At 45.8% G+C, this 24608-nt stretch overlaps 1 protein-coding gene across 1 annotated transcript in view; it reads right to left on the reverse strand.

Moving 5' to 3' along the window:
• Positions 1-24608, reverse strand: part of lrrc75a (leucine rich repeat containing 75A) — a gene marked incomplete at its 3' end in the record, with an annotated part of 54002 nt that overhangs the window by 23922 nt on the left and 5472 nt on the right. The window contains exon 3 of the mRNA XM_080006273.1: positions 21572-21700. Within this exon, the coding sequence (XP_079862399.1) occupies positions 21572-21700 (129 nt within the window). The remainder of the gene's footprint in view (positions 1-21571; positions 21701-24608) is intronic.

Below are 24608 nucleotides of genomic sequence, written 5' to 3' on the forward strand. Positions count from 1 at the left end.
CACCGGGTTGACGACCTTCTCGAACTTGAATGGGCCGATGAACCGAGGAGCCAGCTTCTTAGAGTCCACCTTCAGGGGGAGGTCCCGGGTGGAGAGCCAGACCTTCTGGCCCGGCTGGTACTCTGGGGCCTGGGAGCGGCGACGCTTGGCGGCAAAGAGGTTGCGGCCAGCGGCTCGGAGGAGGGCGGCCCGGGCCCGGGTCCAGGTCCTGCGGCAACGGCGAATGACGGCCTGGACGGACGGGCAGGAAGCCTCCTTCTCAAGGGCCGGGAACAGAGGCGGTTGGAAGCCGTAGACGCACTGGAAGGGGGAGAGGCCTGTGGCTGAACTGGTCAGGGTGTTGTGGGCATATTCCACCCACAAAAGCTGCTCAGACCAGGACGACGGGTGTTGTGACGTCATGCAGCGAAGGGCCGTCTCCATCTCCTGGTTCTTCCGCTCCGTTTGGCCGTTGGACTGGGGGTGGTACCCTGAAGAGAGGCTGAAGGTGGCCCCCAGGAGCGCACAGAACTCCCTCCAGAAGACAGAGGCGAACTGGGGACCCCGGTCGGATACAACATCTACCGGGATGCCATGGAGGCGGACGACGTGGTCCAATAATAGCTTGGCGGTGCCCTTGGCTGATGGGAGCTTTGGTAGAGGCACGAAGAGAGCCATCTTGCTAAACCGGTCCACCACGGTCAGGATGGTAGTGTTGCCGCTAGACGGTGGCAGACCGGTAACAAAGTCCACGGAGATGTGAGACCAGGGGCGATGAGGAACCGGCAGTGGGTGTAGGAGACCAGCAGGAGCAAGAAGAGAGGGTTTGTGCTGGTTACAGGTGGGGCAGGCATTGACGAACCCTCGGACGTCCTCACCCAGGGAGGGCCACCAGAAGCGACGCTGGACGACCTCCTTCGTCCGCTGGATCCCCGGGTGGCAGGTGAGTCGGGAGTTGTGGGCCCACTGGAGAACCTCGGACCGGAGGTCAGGCAGGACGAACAGACAGTCGGGCGGACATGCGCTGGGTCCAGGTTGGTCCTGGGCGGTGCTCTGACCTTCTCTTCCACCTCCCAGGTGAGTGTGGCAACTAGACGGGAGGACGGTAGAATGGTGTCAGGGTCAGCAGCGTCTTCCTCCTCCCCCTGGAACTGCCGGGACAGGGCGTCAGGTTTGATATTGCGTGACCCTGGCCGATAGGAGAGGGAGAAATTTAACCTTGTTAGGAAGAGCGCCCAACGGGCCTGACGGGAGTTCAGTCTCCTGGCGGACTGGATATACTCCAGGTTCTTGTGGTCGGTCCACACCAGCAACGGCAGCTGGGTTCCCTCTAGCCAGTGTCGCCACTCCTCCCTGGCCAATTTGACGGCGAGAAGCTCCCTATTCCCAATGTCGTAGTTCCTCTCGGCCAGGGTTAAACGCCTGGAGAAGAAGGCGCAGGGGTGAAGCTTCTGGTCGGAAGCGGTTCTCTGGGACAGACAGCTCCGACTTCCACGTCAGAGGCGTCCACTTCAACCACGAACTGCCGTTCGGGGTCAGGCAATACCAGAATGGGGGCTAAAGTGAACCGTGCCTTCAGGGCCAGGAAGGCGTCGTTGGCGGCGGCGGACCACCGAAACGGCACATTGGAGGAAGTTAGGGCTGTGAGGGGGGCAGCCACCGTGCTGTAGCCTCGGATGAACCTCCGATAGAAGTTGGCAAAACCGAGGAAGCGCTGGAGATCTTTGCGGGTGTCCGGGGCGGGCCAGGTGGTGACGGCGGAGACCTTAGTGGAGTCCATCTGGATGCTCCTCCTCCCTACGACGTACCCCAGGAAGGAGACGGACGGGATGTGAAACTCACACTTCTCCGCCTTCACAAAGAGTGAGTTCTCCAGGAGGAGCTGCAGGACGGTCTGGACGTGGTGGACGTGCTCAGCTTGGGATCGGGAGAAGATCAGGATGTCGTCGAGGTACACGAAGACACGTTGAGCATGTCCCTGAGCACGTCAGGCCTGGAAGACGGCGGGGGTGTTGGTGAGACCAAAGGGCATCACCAGATATTCGTAGTGACCGGAGGGAGTGTTGAACGCTGTCTTCCATTCGTCCCCCTCTTGAACCCGGACCAGATGGTAGGCATTGCGTAGGTCGAACTTGGTGAACACCGTGGCCCCCTCCAGGAGTTCGAAGGCTGATGAGATGAGGGGCAGGGGATAGCGGTTCTTGACCGTATTGTCGTTGAGACTTGTCCTTCTTCCCCACGAAGAAGAAGCCCGCCCCCGCCGGAGATGAGGAGGGACGGATGATGCCCGCCGCCAGGGCATCATTAATATAGGTGTCCATGGCCTCTCTCTCCGGGGCGGACAGGGAGTACAGGCGGCCTCTGGGGGGGGTGGAGCCGGGCTGGAGGTCGATGGCGATATCGTACGGCCTGTGCGGGGGAAGGGATGTCGCCTTGGCCTTGCTGAAGACCTCCCTGAAGTCGAGGTACTCGGCGGGGACCCCCAACATGTCGGGTGCGGAGCTGGAGCTGTTGGGTGGCTGAGGTGCGGTGGCTTGCTTCAGGCAGACCTGATGGCACGCAGGACTCCATCCCAGAATAGCCCCTGTGGTCCAGTCGAGGTGTGGGTTGTGACGCCGGAGCCAGGGGAACCCCAGGAGGAGAGGGTGACGAGGTCAGTGCAGGATGCAGAACTGTATCGTCTCGTGGCGGTTGCCGGACAGGAGCATGCGGATGGGCACTGTCTGATGGGTGACTGTCCCCAGGAGGCGACCATCCAGGGCAGTGGCAGGTACCGGAGAAGGCAGGTGAACGTGACCAACACCCAGCTGCCGTGCTAGGTTATTGTCGATGATGTTAACATCAGAACCAGAGTCAATAAGTATGGCGAGAGAATGTGAGCCTTGGGGCAGGAGTAGCCGAGCCTGGCAGAGGGGGCGTAGGTTGGAGGGGGATTTGGAGGTGTGGCTCACCAGGACCTCCTCCCTCACTGGCGAGCCCGGCCCTTTTACCGGACACCCGGAAATGTAGTGTCCAGTTAGACCGCAGTAGAGGCAAAGGTTCCCCACCCGGCATCTCTCCTTCTCCTCTGGGGTGAGGCTGGACCGGCCAACCCGCATGGGAGAGGCCTCACTCCTGGGTTGACGGGCCGGAAGAGCTGGTGGCCCGGAGGAACCTGGAAGACGGGTTGCTGGGCGCAGTCCACTTGCCTCTGACGCCTCTCTCGCTGCCGGGCCTGGATGTGTCGGTCGATACGGGAAGCAAGCTCAATGATGCCATCGAGAGAGGTGGGCAGGTCGTGGGAAACTAGCTCATCCTTCACGTATTCTGCTAATCCCATCAGGAACGTGTCAATCTGGGCTGCCGGGTTCCACTCGCTCAGTCAAGCCTGGGTGCGGAAGTCGATCACGTAATGGACCACGGAGCGGGACCCTTGACTGAGCCCAGGAGACAACCAGCAGCATCGGGACCTCGTGATGTCACCCCGAACACCTTGCGGAGCTCAGCGGCGAAGGCGTGGAAGGAGGAGCAGGCTGGTGTGCGTCGTTCCCACTCGGCCATTCCCCATAGCCGAGCGCGGCCCGTCAGGTGATTTACGGTGTACGCCACCCTGGCTTCCTCGGAGGCGAAGGTGTGGGGCTGCAGAGCGAAGAGGATGGAACAGTTTGTAATGAACGGACTACAGCCGTCTGCGTCTCCGGTGTAGCGTTCTGGAACCCCCACCCGGGGCTCCAGGGAGTACCCAGGCTGGGCCGGTGCAGGTGGGTCCGGGGAAGCAGGCGGTGGGATGAACTGACCAAGAGCGATGGCGAGCTGCTGGACCTGGGCAGCTAGCGTGGCAAGCACTTGCTCCTGGCTAGCCGCTGCTAGCCGAACGTCCACTGAGGTGGAGGCTCGGACAGCCTCCTGGTGTTGGAGCTGTGACTCCACCCTTCCCAGGCGTGCCAGCAACTCTGGGTTGTGTGCTGGGTCCATTGTTGGCCAGATTGTACTGTAACGGGTGTGGTTAGGACCCAATTGCAGCACAAAGACAGGCAGGGATATTTGGTAATGTCTTTTATTTGTAGAGCAGACGGAAGACAGGCAGGGGGCAGGCAGGATACATCGTCGGGGACAGGCAGGTTCGAGGTCGGAGCGAGGCAGAGTCGGTAGCAGGGAATCAGTCCAGGGAACGCTGGAGAGTATGGTGCAAGCATCAAAGACAATCTGGCAATGGGTGACTGGTGAGAGAGGCATATATAGGGGTTAGATTACAGATCAGGAACAGTGTGTGCAGGTGAATGGAGTTGGACTAATGGGACAGGTAAGGAGAGGGAGGGGAAGTAGAAGAAGGCGGAGATCATGACATGATCAAGGGGAAGAGGGAAGTGGCCACTGAGCTTAGAGTGTCACAGAGTGTCATTAGCAGGTTGCAACAGAGATACAGAGAGACTGTAAGAGTCACAGAAAGGCATAGAAGTGGACGTCCTTTGGCCACATCCCACACTGATGAGCGCTTCATTGTGAACAGTGCCCTGCGGAACCGGATGATGAATGCCACTCAACTCCAGGCACATTTAAGGGAGGTGAGAGGCACCCAAGTGTCACGTCAGACCATTTGAAACCATTTACATCGGCGTGGTCTACGTGCTAGATGACCTGCAAGGGTACCTGACCACACCACCAGGCACAGGCTGGACGAGGGACCAGTGGGCCTCAGTGCAGTTCTCTGATGAAAGTCGATTCACGTTGAGCAGAAATGATGGCCGCCAACAATGTTGGAGACGTCAAGGAGAGCACTATGCATCAGCCACTGTTGTCACCGGTCGAGCCTGTGGTGGTGGTGGTGTTACAGTGTGGGCAGGTGTGTCTAGTCAATGCAGAACTGCCCTACACTTTGTGAATGGTACAGTGACAAACCCATACTACCTGAATAACATCATTAATCCAGTCATTGTGCCCCTGCATGAACAACACAGGCCTAAATTCATCTTCATGGACGACAATGCTCCAGCTCATCGAGGTCGCATCATTAGGGAACGGCTGCTGGAGACTGGGGTACCTCAAATGGAGTGGCCTGCACTTTCTCCAGACCTGAATCCCATAGAAAACCTATGGGATGAGCTGAGTCGCCGTGTAGAGGCTCGTAACTCTGTACCCCAGAACCTCAATGACCTGAGGGCCGCCCTTCAAGAAGAGTGGGGGGCCATGCCTCAGCAGACAATAAGTCGACTTGTGAACAGCATGAGACATCGTTGTCAAGCTGTAATCCTCAAGGGCACATGAAAAGTTATTGAGACATTGACATTTTTGTTGTGGTAAACACACCACTGTTGTTGGCTTTTGTTTCAATTAATGTTTGAGATGAGGAAATCACCATTGCATGCTTCTACTTAAATGCTCTACTCTCATGATATAATATCACTGTAGCGTGAACTTTTTACATTTTCCATAAATTTCACCCGAAAGCCAAATATCCCTAACTTTTTGTGAGTAGTGTATATTGATAAATTCTCAAAATGTTACAAAATGTATCCTGATCATAGTTGGATTAATGTCAAGAGAGAGCGGAGCAGCTCAGGCAACTGTGCGCCATGGCGAGATTCATGATTAATCTCCAGATCGCATCCGGAGGAAACCAACGTGAATGCTTGCCACCGTGGGCCACCGGTGCCCGCCCAGCGGTGCATCCAACCCGGATCAGATTGGTGCTGTAGAGCGGTGGAAGTACTCAGCTTTACTGCAGCAAAACACTGAACACCTGAGCAAGCAAGATGGGACCAAAGAAGGCTTTTCCAATCACAGAAGAGGAAGTCAAGGACATACAGAAAAGAGATCGCTGAATTCTATGTCGGGAGAGAAGCAGGTATCCCCAAACAAAATAAACTAATACTGGACTTGATGGATCAGTTGATCAGTGGACAGCAACGATACTGAGGCGTGTCCTCCTCTCCCCCCGAAAAAACAAAAGCGAGAAACCGGGCTGAATAATTGGCTTTGTGAGCAGGAAACAAAAACAAGCACTGGAAGCAACGTGTATGTTAATGAGCACCTGACAAAGAAAAATGCTGACAGTGCCAGACAGGCACGTTTCCTGAGGAGCAAAACCAGATCCATTAACATGAAGGTCAGATCATGAAAGTCAGATCATGAAATGTCAATTATTCAATCTAACAGCAGAAGTCTATATGCAAACTTCCAAAATGTCAAAGAATATTTAAGTAAATTTAAGAAACCTTTCAATGTAATAGCGATACACTGAATACTGAATTGAATGTAATGGCTCAGCTGTGAGAAGGGTGAGGACTTTAAGTTGAATGGATATAAATTGACTTATATGTATAAGATGAACAAAAAGGGAGGGGGTGTGCCTCTGTATGTGGATAAAAGATTCAATTATAGGGTAGTGGAGAGTATGACAACAACTATTGAAAATGTGCTGGAATATATTGCGATATAAATCTGTATGGAAAAAAATAAAAATGTAATTTTAAGCTATGTATATGGAGCACTGGTTCTAACAGTGAAATATTTAAGGATGGTACAGAAGGTTATGTTCATTTGTGGCGATTACAAGATAGAAAGTACAAAATCACTGAAGAGTTTATATTTATTTACTCCTCTTTGTAGTCTATGACAGTTATTACAAAAAGGATAAGGACGTCAATAACTTTGAATACAAACGAGTGAGCGTGGAAGAATCCATGAATGCATTTGGAAGTGAATTACTCACACAAAACTGATTATTTTATTGGACAAAAACTGTCCAACAATACAGCCGAAAACAAAGATATACAGATAGTCAGTGGATCACAAAGGGAATACAAAATGCCTGTAAAAAGAAAATTACTCTATAGAGAATTCATAAAGTATGGAACTATAGAGGCAGAAAATAAATATAAAAATGCAAAAATAAGTTAACTCATATTATGAGGATATGTAAGAGGGAATACTATAATAAAATATTAGAGGATAACAAAAACAGAATTAAAGGCACATAGAGTGTGTTAAAAAGCAATATTAGAAATGGATCTAGAAACTCAAGTAACTCTCAGTATTTAATGAACTATGAGACCATAAATGTAATGGATGATATGGTCATGTTTTTGATATTTTTTTGTGTTGGACCAAAACAGGCAGAAAAAACATCAATAACCGCGAAAGGTGCTGTTGATGATTATGGGATTATTGGATAGAAATCCAAGTTACATTTTTCTTAGAGCAGTAAAAGAAAAGGAAATCATCTATATTGCTAGCACGTGTAAGAATAAAACATTTGACTGGAATGAAATTGATATGACAATAGTCAAGAACGTCACTGATGGTGCAAATCCTCACTCACATTTGTATGTAGTGGGAGTATTTATAGATCTAAAAATAGATTTTGATGCCATTGATCACAATATTTCCTGGATAAACTGGAAAGGTATGGTATCAAAGGGACTGCGCAAAATTGGTTGAGAAGCTATTTAAGAAACAGGCAACAATTTGTAAAGATAGGTGAGTATAACTCACCATGCATGGATAATACTTGTGGAGTCCCTCAGAGGTCAGTATTAGCCCCAAAATTGTTTATTCTGTACATAATGATAATGATATATGCAGAGTATCAAAAATGTCGCATTTTGTATTATATGCGAACTACATTAATATTTTTTGTTCTGGGAAGAATTTACAGCCATCTTTGCTGGAAACCTCAAATACGATATGTGCAAGCAAAGTTGGCAAGGAGTGTTGCAGTTTTGGGAAAAACAAGGCACATTCTGGATCATAATGCCTTACACACTCTGTATCGTTCACTTGTATTACAGTATCTGAATAAATGTGTGGAGCTGTGGGGTAACACGTACAAAAGCCCATTACACTCATATGCATAAGACAAAAAAAAGCCATAAGGATAGTTAACAATGTAGGATATTGTGAGCACACTAACACACTGTTTTTAAAGTCACATGCTTCTAAGTTCATGGATCTGGTCGATTTTAAAACTGCACAGATGATGTATAAAGCAAGACATTATTTACAAACCTACGACATACAAAAAAATGGTCTGGAGAGGGGGGTTAGAATTTAAGAGGAAAGATTAATTTAAAACAACACTGTGTCAGTACCACTATGTATACACAATGTGTATTTCCATTTGTGGCGTAAAGTTGTGGAATGGTTTGGAAAAAGAACTCAAGCAAAGTCCAAATATAAATCTATTCAAGAGAAGATGTACAATAAAATACTTTTTAAGAGGTATTGGGATCAGTAGGGGTTGGTAGGATGAACGTTGAATTAATTGTCTAAGTTATATCTGATTGCCACTAGGTGGATATTTGGGTTGTACATAATAGTATTGGGGTAGTTGTTTGTGAGTTGTATATACAGTATGACACATATTAGGTTAATTGTTTGAGTTACGGAGAAGGGGAATGACCATAGTGTATACTTCTTCCTACTCTTTTTAAGGACATATTAATATTTGGATGTAATGTTATATATTATTTTTTTATGTTTTTATTTATTATGTTTATATGTATTCATGGGAATTTGTCTGTTGAGATTTTGCAGTATATGTTAATGTTTTATTTGTTATTCTTCTTCTTTGTTTTTTTTTAATATGTTACATGTTCAAAAATCAATCAATCAATCAATCAATCAATCCATCTATCGCTCCATCCATCCATTTATCTATCTATCTATATATCGCTACCATCTAAAGATACAGTAGATGTACATATCTATCTATCCATCCACCCATCTACTATATCTATCTATCATCTTTTTTTCCATCTATCTATAGAAAGATTTATCCATCGATCTAACCATCCATCATCCCCTGTCTCCTATTTCTCTCTGTTGCTCAGTCCCCCCCCCCCCCCCCCCGCTCTCCCTCTCTCCCCCCTCGTCTTTTTCGCTCCGTTACACTTTCTTTACTTCGACTTCTTTCTTTTCTCTCTTACATTTCTCTCTCCTGCTGGTTTCCACCCCAATTCATCGCTCTCACTCTTGGCTCTGCTCTCTGCACTCTTCCATCTTCCTACTCTCTCACTCCACCTCTTTTACTCTCTCTCTCTCTCTCTCTGTTTTCTCTCTGTTGCACTATATTGTTGATGAACAGACATATGTATGTCTCCAGTCCCTCAAGGACCCCTGCCCTCTCCTCTGCTCCTCCTCTCCTCCCCTCCCCTCTTTTCCTGTCTCTGTCCTCTGGCTCCCCTTTTCTCTCTATCTCCTGCCATCTTCCCCTTGGGCTAGCATACTGTAGTTACCCTACATAACGCAGATGGAACCCTTATCCAAGTCCTACATTTCCACGATGCACGCACGCACGCACGCACGCACGCACGCACACACACACACACGCCAATTACCGACACACTGTTGGCACACCACACCAGAGATGCATTGCTCCGATAGCTGAAAAGTCACTCCCCTTTTAATGGTCAGATGGAACGAAGAACGATCCGACAGTCGATGAGATTTTAATCAGGGAGTCAGTCGCCTGCGTTTTCTCGCCTCTTTAGGAGTAATTACCTTGAGTATCGTGATGGGTAGATAGATGGAGATACAGACAGACAGACAGACAGAGAGACAGACAGACAGACAGACAGACAGACAGACAGACAGACAGACAGACAGACAGACAGATAGATAGATAGATAGATAGATAGATAAAGAAAAAAGATAATAACAGAAAAAAGACAAGAGATTAAATGAAAAATAACTAAAAATAATACAATAATAATAATAACAAAAATAATAATAATAATAGTAATAATAATAATAATAATAATAATAATAATAATAATAATAATAATAATAAATATAGCTGCAGCATTCGTGTTCGGTACATATTAAAGTTTTTCGGGTTCTCTGAAACGCAGCACGATTTTGAGTTTAATGCCGCATCGGTTCCAGCCCTGTAGGCTGGACCCCTAATAATAATTATAATAATAATAATAATAATACAATTTTGGAAAACAAACAGCGAACCAGAAAGGAGAATTTCAGATAGAAACCGTGATACTGATTATAAGCCAAACAGTAAATATTGTTGGCAATAATAAGTCTATAAACGAAAGATTTCACACTAAACTTTGCAAGTGGAAAGAACCATTAAAAAACAAACAACAAACAATAAATACATGGTTGCTACAGCAGTGGCAATGCAGGCAAGAAGTCAAAGGGGGACAATACATATAAATATACCAACGTGAATGTAAAAGGAGGGACAGACAGACTGAATGTATGCACAAGTTTTTCCACGTGTGTGCCCGCGCGTGTGTGTGTGTGTGTGTGTGTGTGTGTGTGTATGTGTGTGTGTGTCTGTGTGTGTGTGCGCCTGCATGCATGCGTGTTTGTGTTTTGTGTGCACAAGAGGAGAAAAATTGATCAGAGCGAGATTGATTTCCCATGAAGCACCACTGCTCTCCTGCCAGCCCACACCCCAGTAGGGGGCCACAGACACTCATCTTCTCTTTTTCACATGCACACACAAAGAGAGATGGAGAGAAAGATATATACAGTATGTAGATAAATAGGTAGATAGGGATGCACGGTGCATTTCCATCCCAGTTTAAATTCGATTTTGATATTGCACTGTGTTTACCTGTTCAACCACGGCCTTCCCATCATCTGTCTGATCAACAACACATCTCACCTGGAATGGAAAAACCTCTGAGTGGGGGCTTGTCACAACTATTGACCCGGAATCCCAATCTATCCCTTCGGTTGAGCCAGAGAGAGCGACGTCCAGTGGGAGTCTGTCACAGCAGAGGACTGTGGGTGACATCCGCACTTAATTAAGCCTTTTATGGTCTTATAATGCAATTTGTTATGTAAGTACAGTACCCTGGGGATTTGAATAACCAAACGCTTGCTGCTTATTTCTATTTTTTGGGGTGGTTTCGAAGCCCTTTCCTTATGTCCTGCTTTGGTATTACACAAATATAACCCAGATCTGTGGTTGTTGTGAGGACACAGCACTATCCGCCGCTTCACTGTGTCATTTTGATTTAGGTGAAAATACGGAAAAACGAGCCAAAAGCGCTACAGTAATGAGTAAAAGTTTCAAAATTGATGCTTTTAGTACACAAGACCGAAGCTGAGCAAACCTCCAGTTCTCCTTATCTGCCACATAAAATACATAAAAAGGGGAAGACTGCGGGGGCGCTGGTGAATTTATTCACCGGAGACTTTTCTTCCTGAATCAATTATGAAAAATAAAAAGTGACATTATCAACCCTTTTCTCAAATGATGCAATGTCGGGTGAAATTCACCTCAGGACAACAATGGCACTTACTGAAATTGACCACAAAGCCGTGTCTGTACAGCCTACTAAAAATCAGGTGCAAATTTGTGCGGCAACATTGAATATTGACCACCTATCTTGCTGATATTAGATATTATGGTCAACTTTACCAATCTCATGGTCAAAAATACACTTCACATATGCTTTCTTCAAGTGTGGACACAACTAGCTTGGTCAAGTCCAAGAGGAATCAATAAGATTACAGTTCATTAAAAGTACCCAGGAGTAAAAAAAGAAAAACCTCAATGATGCCGAACCAGGCACATTCCTGATGTCCCCTCCTTCTCCAATTAAACTCAATGCCTTTCCTGAATGAACAAAGCAAACCAAGAGCCGTTTCTACCCCCGAATGGCCTCATTGAACGCACCCAGCAATATTTGCATCCAAACATACCAGGATGAGGAGACCGATCCGGATGAAAGGAATCTAAAAAGGCAGCTCGACTCTGCCAAGACCCAAGATCAGGATTGTTGGGACCAATAATGCCTGCGTCGTGTCCAAGACAATTTCTGCTTGCAAATACCAACAAGTCCAACATCAATAAATACACTTGAAAGAAATTGAAAGAACGGAACTATTTTCAAGAATTACATGGCTAGATTTTTATTGACCCAAAGAGGATGAGCTGCAATGGTTGATGTGGCCAGTTCAACTACTCAGCTTCGGCTTCAGCTACTAACAAGGTACAGGCTTTAGGCAAGTTGAGCTAAACTATAAGAAAATAATTGTATTGCTTTATCCTTTAGCTCATTGTGGGTCGTTTAATGATAAGCATTGCAAAAGTTGTAGCTTCAGTACAATATTGACCCCTTTTTTGATGTGAAACACACGTGTTGGCTAACAGGGCCATCTTCCTGACCGGAACATGACCCTATTAACCAACCTGACAACGGCAAAACACCCTTTTTAATGATGAATGCCGCCGCGGGAAACGGATCTCCCTTCTCATCCAAAGAAAAACCAAAGCGGCATGTGAAAGAAAAGGTTGAGCAGTCGAGCACGGCTTTGGTCAGTGCTGAGGGCGAAGGGGAATTGTAAAAGTAGGAAAGGAGAAAGTTCGGCAAAGCAGAGGCGGTTGGAATAAGATGGACTGGAGGAGAGAGTAAGGCATAGAGCTTGAGGCGTAGCTGTGCGGCACTCTGTGTGTTAGCTGATCTCTAGTTAGCTAGTCTGTCTGTCTGTCTCGCCACCTCATTGTAACTCATCTATACATACTGTACACTGATCAGCCACAACATTAAAACCATCGACAGATGAAGTGGATAACATTGCTCATCCCGTTCCAATGGCACCTGTCAAGGGGTGGGATATATTAGGCAGCAAGTGAACAGTCAGTTCTTGAAGTTGATGTGTTGGAAGCAGGAGAAAAAAAAGCGTAAGGATCTGGGCGACTTTGACAAGGGGCAAATTGTGATGGTTAGACGACTGGTTCATAGCATCTCCAAAACGGCAGGTCTTGTGGGGTGTTCCCGATATGCAGTGGTTAGTACCTACCAAAAGTGGTCCAAGGAAGGACAACCGGTGAACTGGCGCCAGGGTCATGGACGCCCAAGATTCAATGATGTGCGTGGGGAGCGAAGTCCAGCCCGTCTGGTCCGATCCCTCAAAAGGGCTACTGTACCACAAATTGCTGAAAAAGAAAAGGCTGCTATGATAGAAAGGTGTCAAAAGACACAGTGCATCACAGCTTGCTGCATATGGGGCTGTGTAGCCTGAGAATGTCCAAGCTGACCCCTTTCCACCACCGAACGCGCCTACAATGGGCATGTGAGAGTCAGCACTGGACTATGGAGCAATGGAAGAAGGTGGCCTGGTCTGATAGAATCATGTTTTCTTTTAGGTCTAGTGGATGGCCGGGTGTGTGTGCAGAGTTTACCTGGGGAGGAGATGGCACCAGGATGTACTATGGGAAGAAAGCAATCCGGTAGAGGCAGTGTGATGCTCTGAGCAATGTTCTGCTGGGAAACCTTGGGTCCTGGCATTCATGTGGCTGTTCCTTGTTGTTGTTGTGGCTGATCGGTGTATAAGACGATACACAAAAAGTACGCATACGTTTGGTAAACCAACCACACTGAGGTAGAACAAGGTGGTTGCACAAGGTTTACGGAAACACATGAAAGAAGCCAGACATAGAAAAGATGAACGAACGGCTGATGAGATTTTTTTGGACTATTACAATTACAGGCACTCCTCACTTAATGACCAAGATCAGGTCGTTGAGTGAATTTGTCGATAAGCGAGGACCTGTGTTATTTCACTGTAAGGGGGCGTGGTCATTGCCAATGCTAGTGTAGTGAATACTGACAGACTGTGGGAAGGAGACTGAGACTGAGAATGGTGATGCGCGATGAGATGCTTGACACTGAGATGCCGCACACGCCGCGGTATTGTAGGCAGCGTACAATGAAGACTGGTCAGAGAGCTGGTCGTAAGTCCGAGCGGTCGTTAAACAGGTAGGCTGTTAAGTGAGGAGTACCTGTACTGAAATTCTTCGAAAATAATTCACGGTTGATGGAAGTGCTTATTTATTTGGTAAGTAAAGAATTTTAGAGCGTAGGTACCCAAAATCTTGGGAGCTTAGATGGTAGTCGGTTTTTCCCGCCAAGGTACAGGAGCTAAATGAGGAACCGTTAAAGATTCAACATACAAGACTCTTTTGTTTGTCACATGCAGTCATATGGCACGGTGCAGTGAAATTACCATTTAGGCCCAGAAACTTTTGAAACTGGAACCTTAGTGGTCCCTAAAGTAATTCTTGGTTGCTACCGTGGAGCTTATTACAAGGAATTTTTTTTCGGAGCAGAAACAATCCAATTGGAACCCATTTTGGACACCGAGTTCCTCCTGTGGAAAAAGGCCTGAGTTCCTCAGTACGGGGAACTTAGTCCCTGGTTCCTGAAATGGTTTTTGCAGTTGAAAAGCCGCAAGGGTTTAGAAGAGGGGGGAATGGTGACAAACTACCCCACTGAGGGGATATGACACGTGATTGGCAGACAGTATGTCACTGTTCCTTTACAGAGCCGATTATGTTTTAAGGCCGTTTAAGATAAAAAATTCTAAAAAGGTCTGTCAGCTTTAAATATAAATATTGCTTTTTCCGTCTTTCATTATATCATTTTGTCAGTGTTTCTCTGTCTCTCCCCTAAGGTATACATGACCTGATAGAGAGAGAGAGCGAGAGCGAGAGAGAGAGAGAGACAGAGCAGGATTAAGGTTGAGGCAATCAAAGATTAAATTTTTCCATTTACATGTCATCACAATTATCCAAATTTGATAATCCTCTTCCGACAGCAAAACAGATTTTCCGTCCTTTGGGGAGGAGGGTTTTGTTAATATGAGAACGTTGCCATTGTTTTCCTGAGTGATTTAATTGTGTTTTTTCAAGCAGATAAGGAAGACACACATATACAAACATGGACACACATACACACACATGAATTAAAGCGACATGCTGTCCAGGTTGCCATACATTTTGACAGCATTTTAACAGAGATGGGTAGATGTTTGACCCATTGTGTCTTATTTTCATCCATTTTTAGCAGACCAGACCAGCTACTATAAATCACTCAGTTAACTGGTTGATCGATCGGTTGATCCGAAATATCCACAACTGCAATACACAGGTGCTGCAACTAGGTCAACGGCTGTAGCCGAGTTCCAACATAAATATTACAGCTCATAGTTTACTTTAATTATTACTCTGGAATATGCTATTCTGATTGACCAAAAGCAGCAAACAGCGGTCAGTTATTTTTTTATTTTAGTCACCGATGACCTGTTAATCTAATGACCTGTTAATAATGACCGGCAATCACGGGCAACCACTTCTCCATCTGGTTTCAGGTTGCTTGGATCACTCTGCCTACAGGCTAATGCTAACTCTGCCTACCGGCGTAATCTTTTGATGTTGTATAAAACAGCGGTTCCCAACCTTTTCGGACTCGTGGCCCACTTGGAAATATTCAAAAGTGTTCGCGGCCCACATCCGACCAGAAGTAATACGGGAGCCAAACACTGCGTTCTCAGAGGCAGATATTTTAAAAATCATATCCATTCTCATGCATACAGTGCAGTAGTGGGAAAACAAAAAAAGAGGTGGGTTAAAAACAACCTTATATCCATGGAACTTTCGCGTAACGTTTTTAACGGTTTCTAGTAAGCGCTGTCTGAAGGGCGCAGTGTTTTGAATATAGCCTAACTACTAATACTAGCGCTAATAAAACCAACAATAACAGGAGCACATTAATACTGACTCACCTAATGAGAAGGCTGATGTTAGGGATGGTAGCTCAGGAGGTAGAGCTGGTGGTCTAGTAATCTAAAGGTTGCTGGTTCGATCCCAGACTCCTCCTGCTAGCATGCTGTAGTGTCCTTGAGCAAGACACTTAACCCCTAATTGCTCCTGATGGCTGCGTCCGTCGGTGTTTGAATAATTGTAAGTCGCTTTGGATAAAAGCGTCTGCTAAATGTAATGTAATGTAATGTTGCGTGGCAGACACAAAATGCTTGATGTCTGGCTTACGGGACGACAGTCTCAGGTGAAGATCTGGCTCAACACTCAGTTTATTCCTGTATTTTGTCTTCAATGCCACAAGTGCCGAAAAGCCAGTCTCGCGGCGATACATCGCCGGGAAAGGCATCAGAAATGGCACAGCTCTGTTGGACAGATTGGGAAACTCAGAAGCAACATGAAGCCAAAAGTTTCTCAGGTACTTCTGTGAGAAAGACAATTTCAATGCGCTGTCGCAGGGGAGATCCACAAGACTGTCCTTCTCTTTTGGGCTCAGGCCTGCGAGGGTCTCTTCACTGTGGCTGGTGAAAGGGTTTTCCATCCAGCTGCACTGCACATCTGGGACGGAGAAGTATTTGCGCAGCTTGGTCCTCAAACCATGCAGGTGCTCTTTGATATGATTGATCATGGTGACGGGAAGCCGGACAGATTCTCAAACAAATCAAAGTATGACTGGTCAACTCGCCTGGCCCACATATCCATTTTTCTTATGGTCGCTTCTATTTTATTCTGGACGTTGAACATGGTCACTGTTTTTCCTTGGAGACTGAGGTTGAGTCCATTCACCGCCATCAGCTGTTCTGACACATTCCCTGCCATCTCGTCAATCCTGCGTTTGACTGAGTTATCAGACAGTGAGATGAGGTTGCTTGGCTTGCACGCCTTCTCTCCCAACATCACCCCCACAATCACTTTTGTGGCAGGAAGAATGAAATCTCCCCGATTGTATGCGACTTACCAGGCTTAGCCATGAGTCGGGCGACCTGATAGGACGCTTCCTCTGCCTTTGCCTTCTCTGTGCCACATACATGATGTTTCAATGACTGTCTTCTTGCCCTGATACTCCTTGAGTTTATTATCGAAAATTCCAGCGGCTTGCATATGTACTGTTGCTGTTTTGTCTCGAGGTGACGGTGCAGTTTACATGGCTTCAGAGCTTCTTTCGTTCAGAAAATCTCGGAACACACCACGCACAGTGGTAACGGTTCATCTTCCATGCCTGTCCAAAAAAATCCCAATGATGAATATTCAGCGCTGTACTTTATACAAACTTTTGTATTTCTTTTTTTCTTGGTGGGACCTCGCTTGTGGATGATGTACCAATGGCTTCTTTCCTTTTCAGTGTGCCTGATGCTAGCCAACTATCCATTTTGTTTATCACCTCAAAAATGTTGTGTGTGCATGTTGATCGTGGTCCGGCTTGGACGTAGTACGCCCTAACATAAGCTCCTATCTATCAGTGATGATGCATTTTTGAAGTTTTTAAAGAAAAAATACCATGAAATAATTATTCTTTTTTTTTTAACATTCAAAAACGTTTTTGTAATTAATAATTTAGCGTTTATTTTTTCAATAAAATCTATGTGTTTGGCCCATGATTTGGCAGCCCACTTGCGCCCATAGGGTGGGAATCACTGGTATACGTAGATACAACAACTGGAGACTTCAACCAATTTCACATTTCACCATAACAGTCAAGAGGTTAGTCAGATTCGGGGCAAGGTTTTTTTTTGTAGGGAAAATAGATTGCAACATTGTTGTAGTGTTAGCTACGTGGTTGTGGACTTTTCTTCGCGGATGCCCTTAAACTTCGCAAAATAAGTCAATATTTAATCTTGATGTATTATTTTATTTAGTAAGTAGCCATGTAATAAGCGGGATAATGGGCACATTATCCCTTATTTACATGGCTTTTCTGAAATAGGTAGAGCCACAAGGAAATAAATACATTTTGATTACCAATAAAGACAACTGAGATAATACGAGGGCTACACCACCAAGTAGCCCTCAAGTCTGGTTTGAAAACAAAAGAAAGTAAATTAAACCACCAACCGTCACCACCCACCAAATACCTACACTCGCTCACTCGCTAACACGGTTAGCGTGTCACTAACAAAGCATTGCAACAGCCCATTTATTTGGAAAGTAGTGGAAAACTGTATGAGATCAATTGTGTTTGTTTCTTTACCAAGTTACATTTCTCACAACTCTGATCAATTTTTTTTTGAGTGCCGTTTGAGTTTCCTCGTCTGTTTCAGGAAGTACGTGGTTAGAGGCTGTCGTCAAATGCTCCTTTGCTCAATGCGATCCTGCAAAACCCTTTGAGATTGTGATCAAAGCTCGTGCAGGTTTCCATCTCGTCGCTTTCGTCAGCTCTAGAATGATAAACAGCGTCAATTAGACAACTCAAACGGGGGTCCGCCTCCATGGTCCCCTACTACTGGTCTGTGGAACTGATCTTAAAACAGCCTAAAACTTTCATGAATAAGCAGAAGGTCTACATCGATCAGCCACAATATTAAAACCACTGACAGGTAAAGTGAATAACATTGCCCATCTCGTTCCAATGGCACCTGTCAAGGGGTGGGCTACATTAGGCTACAAGTGAACAGCCAGTTCTTGAAGTTGATGTGTTGAAAGCACGAAAAATGGGTAAGTATAAGGATCTGAGCAACTTTGACAAGCACCAAATAGTGATGGCTAGATGACTGGGTCAGAGCATCTCCAAAACGGCAGGTCTTGTGGGTGTTCCCGGTATGCAGTGCCTGACCAAGTGCCTACCAAAAGTGGAACAAGGAAGGACAACCAGCGACAACGAAGTCCAGCGAAGTCCAGCCCGTCTTGTCCAATCCCACAGAAGAGCTACTGCAGCACAGATTGCTGAAAAAGTAAATGGTGCTTTGATAGAAAGGTGTCAAAACACACAGTGCATCACAGCTTGCTGTGTATGGGGCTGCATAGCTGCAGAACAGTTAGAGTGCCCATACTGGGCACGTGAGCGTCAGAACTAGACCTTGGAGCAATAGAAAAAGGTGGCCTGGTCTGATGAATCACGTTTTTTTCCGACATCATGTGGATGGCCGGAGTTAGGGTCCGATCCGATCGAACATCTGTGGGATGTGCTTGAATAACAAGCCCAATCCATAGAGGCCCCACCTCACAACTGACAGGACTTAAAGGATCTGCTGCTAACGTCTGGTGCCAGACACCTTCAGAGGTCTTGTGGAGTCCATGCCTCCATAGGTCAGAGCTGTTTTGGCAACACGAGGGGAAGCTACACAATATTAGTGGTTATGTGGGGTGGTAGTAATGTTGTGGCTGGTTGGTGTACTGCATACTATAATTATAATATATTTGCCCATGGATGGAAAGTAAGGCAGAGGCAAAAGCGGGAAAAGCAATATTTTCTGAATGAACAAGCTTAACAAAAGCTTTTTAGTTGTTGCATTGAGTAGCCAATTATTAATTCATACAATTTCTAGATAAAGTGGTTATATCATTTTCCTTTATTTGCACGTTGAGGTAAGCGGAATTAATTTCACTTGAAAATGAATTAAGAGTCTGTTTTTGTATATTGAAAATATAGATCCAGCCCCCAGTTTTGACCACAAACCATGGGCTAAAAGATTAAAACTAAGACCTCGACCTTAAAGTCCCTGTGAAGTGAATTCAGTGGTTTGTTTCTAAACACATTATTCATGTAAGAAAGTAATTGCTGAAAACATGTGAAAAGACTGAACGATGTAGTACTGAATTGTGGAGTTAGACTACTACACTGTTTCTCACCATTTTTCTGGTCCGGAGCTTTAGCGGGGCTAAATCTTGACCGGATGACATATACAATGTCATACTTTGCATGGCCCTGGGCCCAACGTGAAATAAAGACCAGGTCAAACCGTCCGAAACTGAGCATCAGTGGTGAAATAAGATTAAAAAAAAGGTAAGCTAAACTAAGATAACAGCCCAGAGTTTGGGATTAAACGCTGTTTTGGGAATAAACATCTGGAGTAAAAGGCGTCTTCAGGGAGACAGTGAACTCATACCAAGTCTTTGCACCGAACCTTTGCAGCCCCCGGCAAACCCCGGCACCCATTGGCAGAAATATAAATTGGCGCCTATGCCCCCGGAAGAAAATAAAAAGAACCATTCCATTGGCCGGCCAGCGCAGGGTTTGGTTACGTTAGCATTAGCTGCATGCTCACAGGCCGCAGCGCCCTGACCTGGCCTGTGGAGGAGCCAGCGGGGGACACCGGAGAGCGGGGAGTCCTGCAGTCAGACAGAGGTGCTGTAAGGTGAACAACTAGACACACAGGACTGGGTTCAGAAGAACATTTAAACATGGAATTTACTCCAATGTAAACGCTTAAGACGATTAACACGATTGGGCGTGGTTTCAGCATCTTCAGCGGACCTGCCCCCAGCATCTGAGAATGGAGGGAACTGCCTTTTTTTTACGATTTTGAAACCTAAATTCATATACTTGGTGATTTGTTTAAGCTTTCTAATTTGGCTGGGTGGTTAATAACACACTGTTCTGTGGTGTGACGAGCTCAGAACACATATTTATTTTCACTTTACAGGTATTTTAAACCATAAGGTAGACACAACACAACTTTCTTTCCCCTTTTGCACTTCAACTTGTTCCATTCCCCTTTAACTTTTAAAAAGACCGCCCCTGCCCTCATGCATCTTTTTTATTAATTATTCCTTTCTACTCCTCAAATTTTCCTCTGATCTCCTATTGTGATCTCCACTCAAAGGAATTTTTCCTGGCCTCAGTTTGGTGTTGGGGGTATGTGGAGTATGGATAGGAGGGTTTGAGCAGCCACACCCGACGTTCGTTGGCTGGGCTAACGAGCGGTAGCTTTAAAAACCCCATCCACACACAAACTGAGCATAGGAGCCCTGTCATGACATGTTCAATCTGCTCCTGGCTAATTCCACATAGCCTCCTCTCTGCAATAAACTGGTGTCTACAACCCATCACCATCTGTTTCTCTGTGCAGGAGGGCCCTGAAAACGCCACTTGGGTGGCGTGTGACAGACGGAACTGCCACAGTATTGTTTTCAAACACTATAGGGAGCACTATCCGACCATAACCGGACCCAAGCTAAGAACAGCAAAGTCAGAATCCAACTTGAATACGCTGCTCTCCATGAGTGCTCTCCGTATAGTAAGAGCCAGTAAAGCGATATTCTTTTAAATACAGAACGGGGCCCCTTTGTTCCAGACGCTCAAGGGCTCTCACTTTCAGCGGCAATGGAGTTCTAACTCCATCTAACTGCTTGTACTGAAAATAGAGACAATAGACATTAATAAGCTTTTCCCAAAGCAGAGAAAAGAGGATGCAATTACAGCACTGAGTTTCACGATCTACTAATGTGACTGATGAAAGTCAAATGGTGATACCATATGACATTGTTCATGTTAACAGGGAGAATCCATTACTGCACCTTGAGTGCGATGGTTAAAAAAAAGAAATACTCAGATGGCCGAAATGGTGATGGCAGAAATACTCAGATTGATAGTGACTCAAAACAAACACATGGGCAAAACAGACAGATTGCGCCACAAACCATCGTCGCCTCCATCAGCTATATTTTCCCATTCATCATTCATTATTCATAGCGTGCAGAGCTCCTTGTTTCTCTTGCCCTCTCTCTGCCGCACGCACATACGCCGCTACATAAACATCAGAAGTCGACGGAACACATACAGTAAAACTCAAGGGCGCATTAACACACGCCGCACTTAGGGATACTTATGAACACACAAACACACACACACACACACACACACACACACACACACACACACACACACACACACAAAGTCAGTCGAGGGCAGACCAGCAGAGGACTGACCGCTGCATGCATACACCCACTTCGAGCACTTCCGTAACCTAATAGTAAAGTGAGATAAAGTCAGCCGGGGGGACAGCGGATGCCCCTCATCTGTGCTGGTGCGTTGAATCCCATCAGCCTTAAATGGCAGCACGTGTGCATGTGCCTGTGTGTGTGTGTGTGTGTGCGCGCCCCTACCGTCTTTGGGCAGTGGACGTATCGCGCCAGGCTGATGATCAGGTCGTGTGTGATGGGGTCCACCAGGTTCCTGAAGCTGGCGTAGCGGTACAGCACGTCGTCCAGAGAAGTCGACTCCATGCCCAGATCCTGCACACCCACGTACATGTACACGCACACGCGCAAACACACACACACACACACACACACACACACACACACACACTCACACACACACACACACACATACACACACACACACACACACACACAGAAGAAAAGGGATATTAGACCTGTATCTCGGACATACGTACGTTGCCATATAACCGCGCGGCTCCTTGCAGGGCGTTGCCATGATGACTGCATAGAAACCTTTGTCGAGGTCTTGCCCTCACAATGCATTATGGGATACATTAGCCAGTGTAGTGTGCAGTGTTTGCATGCATACATCAGATATTTCACCGATTGTCATCCTGGTACATTTTCGTATTCTATTTTAGCATATTATAGTAAGTATTATGCTACTATTATGCTTCAGAGAGGTTCTGGCATCGTTTACATTTCATAAGAATAAAAAAAGTTATGTTTTCCCCCAATTCCCCAAGGTTGTACACACTGGTGCCTCAGAAACAGTGAGCTAGGTGCGCTCCGTGGCCGTGACGCCATGACGCAATTGGCCATCTTTAGTATAACGGATATTCCCGTTGATAACAACAGAACGAGTGTCCGCTCTGTCTCGTATGAGTAACGCCAGTGTGAGCAGATCTTATCTACAGGCGCTAAAAATGAGCAAGTGCAACACCCTCCTGCACATGCACAAGTTATAACATTCTGCAGCTCACATCCTGTTTCTCACCTCTCACCATTAAAACAAAATAATGGTCAATCATCTCTGTCTCTGCTCCACAACAACAACAACTCCTACTACTACTACTACTACTACTACTACTACTACTACTACTACTACTTGTGTAATCAAGTTTAGGTTGAGATTATTTATGAAGCTTCAGGCACAAATAACAACCCATTGAGAATCCCTGTCGACTCCCTTTACCTGGTCCTTTTGCCCCCGTCACTCCCCGTTGACCACTGAATACCAAACACGGAGGATGCTAACGCTAATGCTAATACTTCATCGACTTCTTCCCCTTTGTCAACCGTCTCAAATGCAATTTCTGATGAAAATACAGGGACATCGTTTTTTTCCCCACCCCGTTCCCAAGCTTATTTGGAACTCGTAGTTTTCTAACATGCTCTGTCCGTTGTGAACGTGTGACCTTAATAGTGACCACCAACTATAATAATAATATACCATCCTCCTGGGGGCCGGGGTGCATACACTGTGAACCCCTCCCCCAACTTCCATCTCCCGGACGCTCATTCTGAGGATAGGAATACTAGTAAGAATACTCGGAAGAATACTAGAAACAATACTAGTTAGAATACTATTTGGAAAACTAGTTAGAATACTAGTTATAATACTAGTCTGTCTTGGCAGAACATTCTCTGTACACAATATGTTCTAGGTCTGCTTTTCTATCTCCACAGCTAGTTTTGCCCATAATGTCGGTGAGCTGGTATGTTCTGCTGGTGAAGATAAGTGTGGAGATATATATATATATATATATATATATATATATATATATATTTACTGTATATATACACTCTACATATAGTATATACAGTGTTTATATATGTATATATTTATATATACTGAATATATAAATACAGTAGATACAGTATATATATATATATATTTATAGTACATTTACATGTATAAAGTGTACTATATATAAATACATGAATACATTGAATAAAATAAAAAATACATTATATATACATAGAAATCTATAAATAAATAAAGCCATACATATAAATATATTATATATAATATAAAACAATAAAAAATGTATATTTTTTTATGCTACGTGGGCACCTGTGTGTGTGTGTGTGTGTGCGTGTGTGTGTGTGTGCATGTGTGTGTGTGTGTGCGTGTGCCTGTGCATACACATGTGTGGATTAACGTCCGCCGTTGTGTACATACACGTCGTGTATATCTGTGTGTTTGGCTTTGTTGTTGCAGACATTTTATGGCCTGTTGACTGGCAGTGGCAACGGGCAGATTCTGAGAAGAGGAAGACGGGGTGCAAGAGACAGAGCGAGAGGGAGAGAGAGTGATGGAGACAGCGAGAGAGAGGGAGCGAGATAGAGATAGAGACAGAGAGGGAGGGAGATAGAGATAGAGATAGAGAGAGAGGGAGGGAGGGAGGGAGGGAGGGAGAGCGATCTCCTGCAAAAGAGGTATGACTCACTGTGGCTTCCATGCTGTCTATTGTTTTGTGTGGGAGGGGCGGGTACATAACGAAACTTGACTGATTGGCAAACACAAACCCACAGACATGAAGACACACACACACGCACACACGCACGCACGCACGCACGCACGCACACACACACACACACACACACACACACACACACACACACACACACACACACACACACACACACACACACACACACACACACACACACACACACACACAAATACATGCATAATCCATCCAACTATTTTACATCTGTGGTGATCAGATGCAAAAACGTGTGTGTGTGTGTGTGTGTGTGTGTGTGTGTGTGTGTGTGTGTGTGTATAAAAGTACACAACAGGTAGGTTGACGATGGAGATGCGGCAGCATCCATTCAACAGTAGAATTGCATGAAGTATCAAGTCTCCAAGTCCAAGTCATTCTTTCAGCCCTAATGGGATATTGACTTGTGAGTGGGTGCGTGCATGTGTGTGTGTGTGTGTGTGTGGGTGTATGTTTGTGTGTGTGTGTGTGTGTGTGGGACCCATTCCTTCAGAGAGAATGCTCAGCCAATTAGAAAAAGGCCAACATCAAAGCAAGTCCTTAACATTTGCTCAAATAAGCAAAGCCGCCGAACTGTGCGGCGACTCCTTCCACCCGAGGCCCGCGGCGCGATCCATGAAAAGACCAGAGTCACTGCCGGTGGTCCCGTTAATTGACACGGGACTCACACCACCGAGAAGAAGAAGAAG

Source organism: Zeus faber, assembly GCF_960531495.2.
Source record: "Zeus faber genome assembly, chromosome: 9".
NCBI classification, from domain to species: domain Eukaryota; kingdom Metazoa; phylum Chordata; class Actinopteri; order Zeiformes; family Zeidae; genus Zeus; species Zeus faber.